Source organism: Volvox carteri (genome assembly GCF_000143455.1).
Source record: "Volvox carteri f. nagariensis unplaced genomic scaffold VOLCAscaffold_91, whole genome shotgun sequence".
Classification (NCBI taxonomy): Eukaryota; Viridiplantae; Chlorophyta; class Chlorophyceae; order Chlamydomonadales; family Volvocaceae; genus Volvox; species Volvox carteri.
The window spans coordinates 237,218-238,629 of record NW_003307634.1 but is presented as its reverse complement, the minus strand read 5'-3'; the positions used below and the strand labels follow the sequence as shown (position 1 = coordinate 238,629).

The 1,412-nt window shown below is 52.0% G+C and overlaps 1 protein-coding gene across 1 annotated transcript in view; it reads right to left on the bottom strand.

Moving 5' to 3' along the window:
• Positions 1 to 1,412, bottom strand: part of VOLCADRAFT_119931 (uncharacterized protein) — a gene marked incomplete at both ends in the record, with an annotated part of 28,056 nt that overhangs the window by 15,580 nt on the left and 11,064 nt on the right. Inside the window, 2 exons of the mRNA XM_002958302.1 lie at positions 111 to 299; positions 926 to 1,006. Of these exons, the coding sequence (XP_002958348.1) occupies positions 111 to 299; positions 926 to 1,006 (270 nt within the window). The remainder of the gene's footprint in view (positions 1 to 110; positions 300 to 925; positions 1,007 to 1,412) is intronic.

Sequence of the window (1,412 nt, the reverse complement as noted above, 5' to 3'; positions counted from 1 at the left end):
ACCAAACACACCCACGCAACAAACAAACAAACAAACAAACAAACAAGCAAACCCAACGGACTGGCCCCCCGTTGCTCCTTTGCCCCCTCCTTCCCCTGCTCCTTCCTCACCGCCACGCAAATATCCACCGCCTGTCGCAGCAGCTCTTCCGCATCGCCGTACAGCCGCATACCCACGTACGACGCCGCCAGGCACATGTTGGCGGAGGCTATTGCGGGGGAGTTGGGGTTCTTCCGGGCGGCTTCGGAGCGCAGGTGTATGCACATGTTGCCGTGCGCCTGAGCCTCCTCGAATTTGCCCTGAGGCGGAGATCAGAGGGAGAGAGGTAAGGGCGGGTAAGGGCGGGGGAGGCGGGGTGTGTGCAGGGGTAAACGGGGGGGGAGAACGTACACGTATGTGTATGTGTGTGTATGTGTGTGTATGTGTGTGCCATCCTTGCGCTAAGGCCGTGGCAATCTTATCTGGTTTTTCCTCTTCACCATTAGCTGTGAGGATGGCACATACACACACATACACATACACATACACATACACATACACATACACATACACATACACATACACATACACATACACATACACATACACATACACATACACATACACATACACATACACATACACATACACATACACATACACATACACATACACATACACATACACATACACATACACATACACATACACATACACATACACATACACATACACATACACATACACATACACATACACATACACATACACATACACATACACATACACATACACATACACATACACATACACATACACATACACATACACATACACACTCGTACATGTACGCAACATGTATACGCACTCGCACGACACACATCGCAGGTCATTCCTTGTAAACCAACATACACACGGACCGTACAAATCGTACACACGGTCGTACCTGGGCGGTTAGAGCCAGTGCATGCACCCTGTATACGTTGGCCATCTCCACCTTGTAGGCACGATTGGCCACAAGGCCCACCTGGACGCGCGCGTGTGTGTGATGTGAGTGCGTGTGTGTGTGTGTGTGTGTGATGTGAGTGCGTGTGTGTGTGTGTGTGAGTGCGTGTGTGTGTGTGTGATGTGAGTGCGTGTGTGTGTGTGCGTGTGTGTGTGTGTGTGTGCGTGTGCGTGTGTATTTCCCCGGGGAAAGCCGCCGAGTGTTGTATAAACACGGGGGGAGAGGGCGGGACTTAAGTCCTGTCGAGGAGGACAACGAAAAGGGGACGGGTCGCGAGAGAGATAGGGAGGGCGGGGAAGCGAGGACTGAAAATCAAACAGACAGACAAACAGACAGACAGACAGAAGGAGATTCACCCGGATCTCCCCCACCTCCCCCACCCACAGGTTGTCTCAGTCTTTCCGAACCCGTCCCCCCGCTTTTCCCC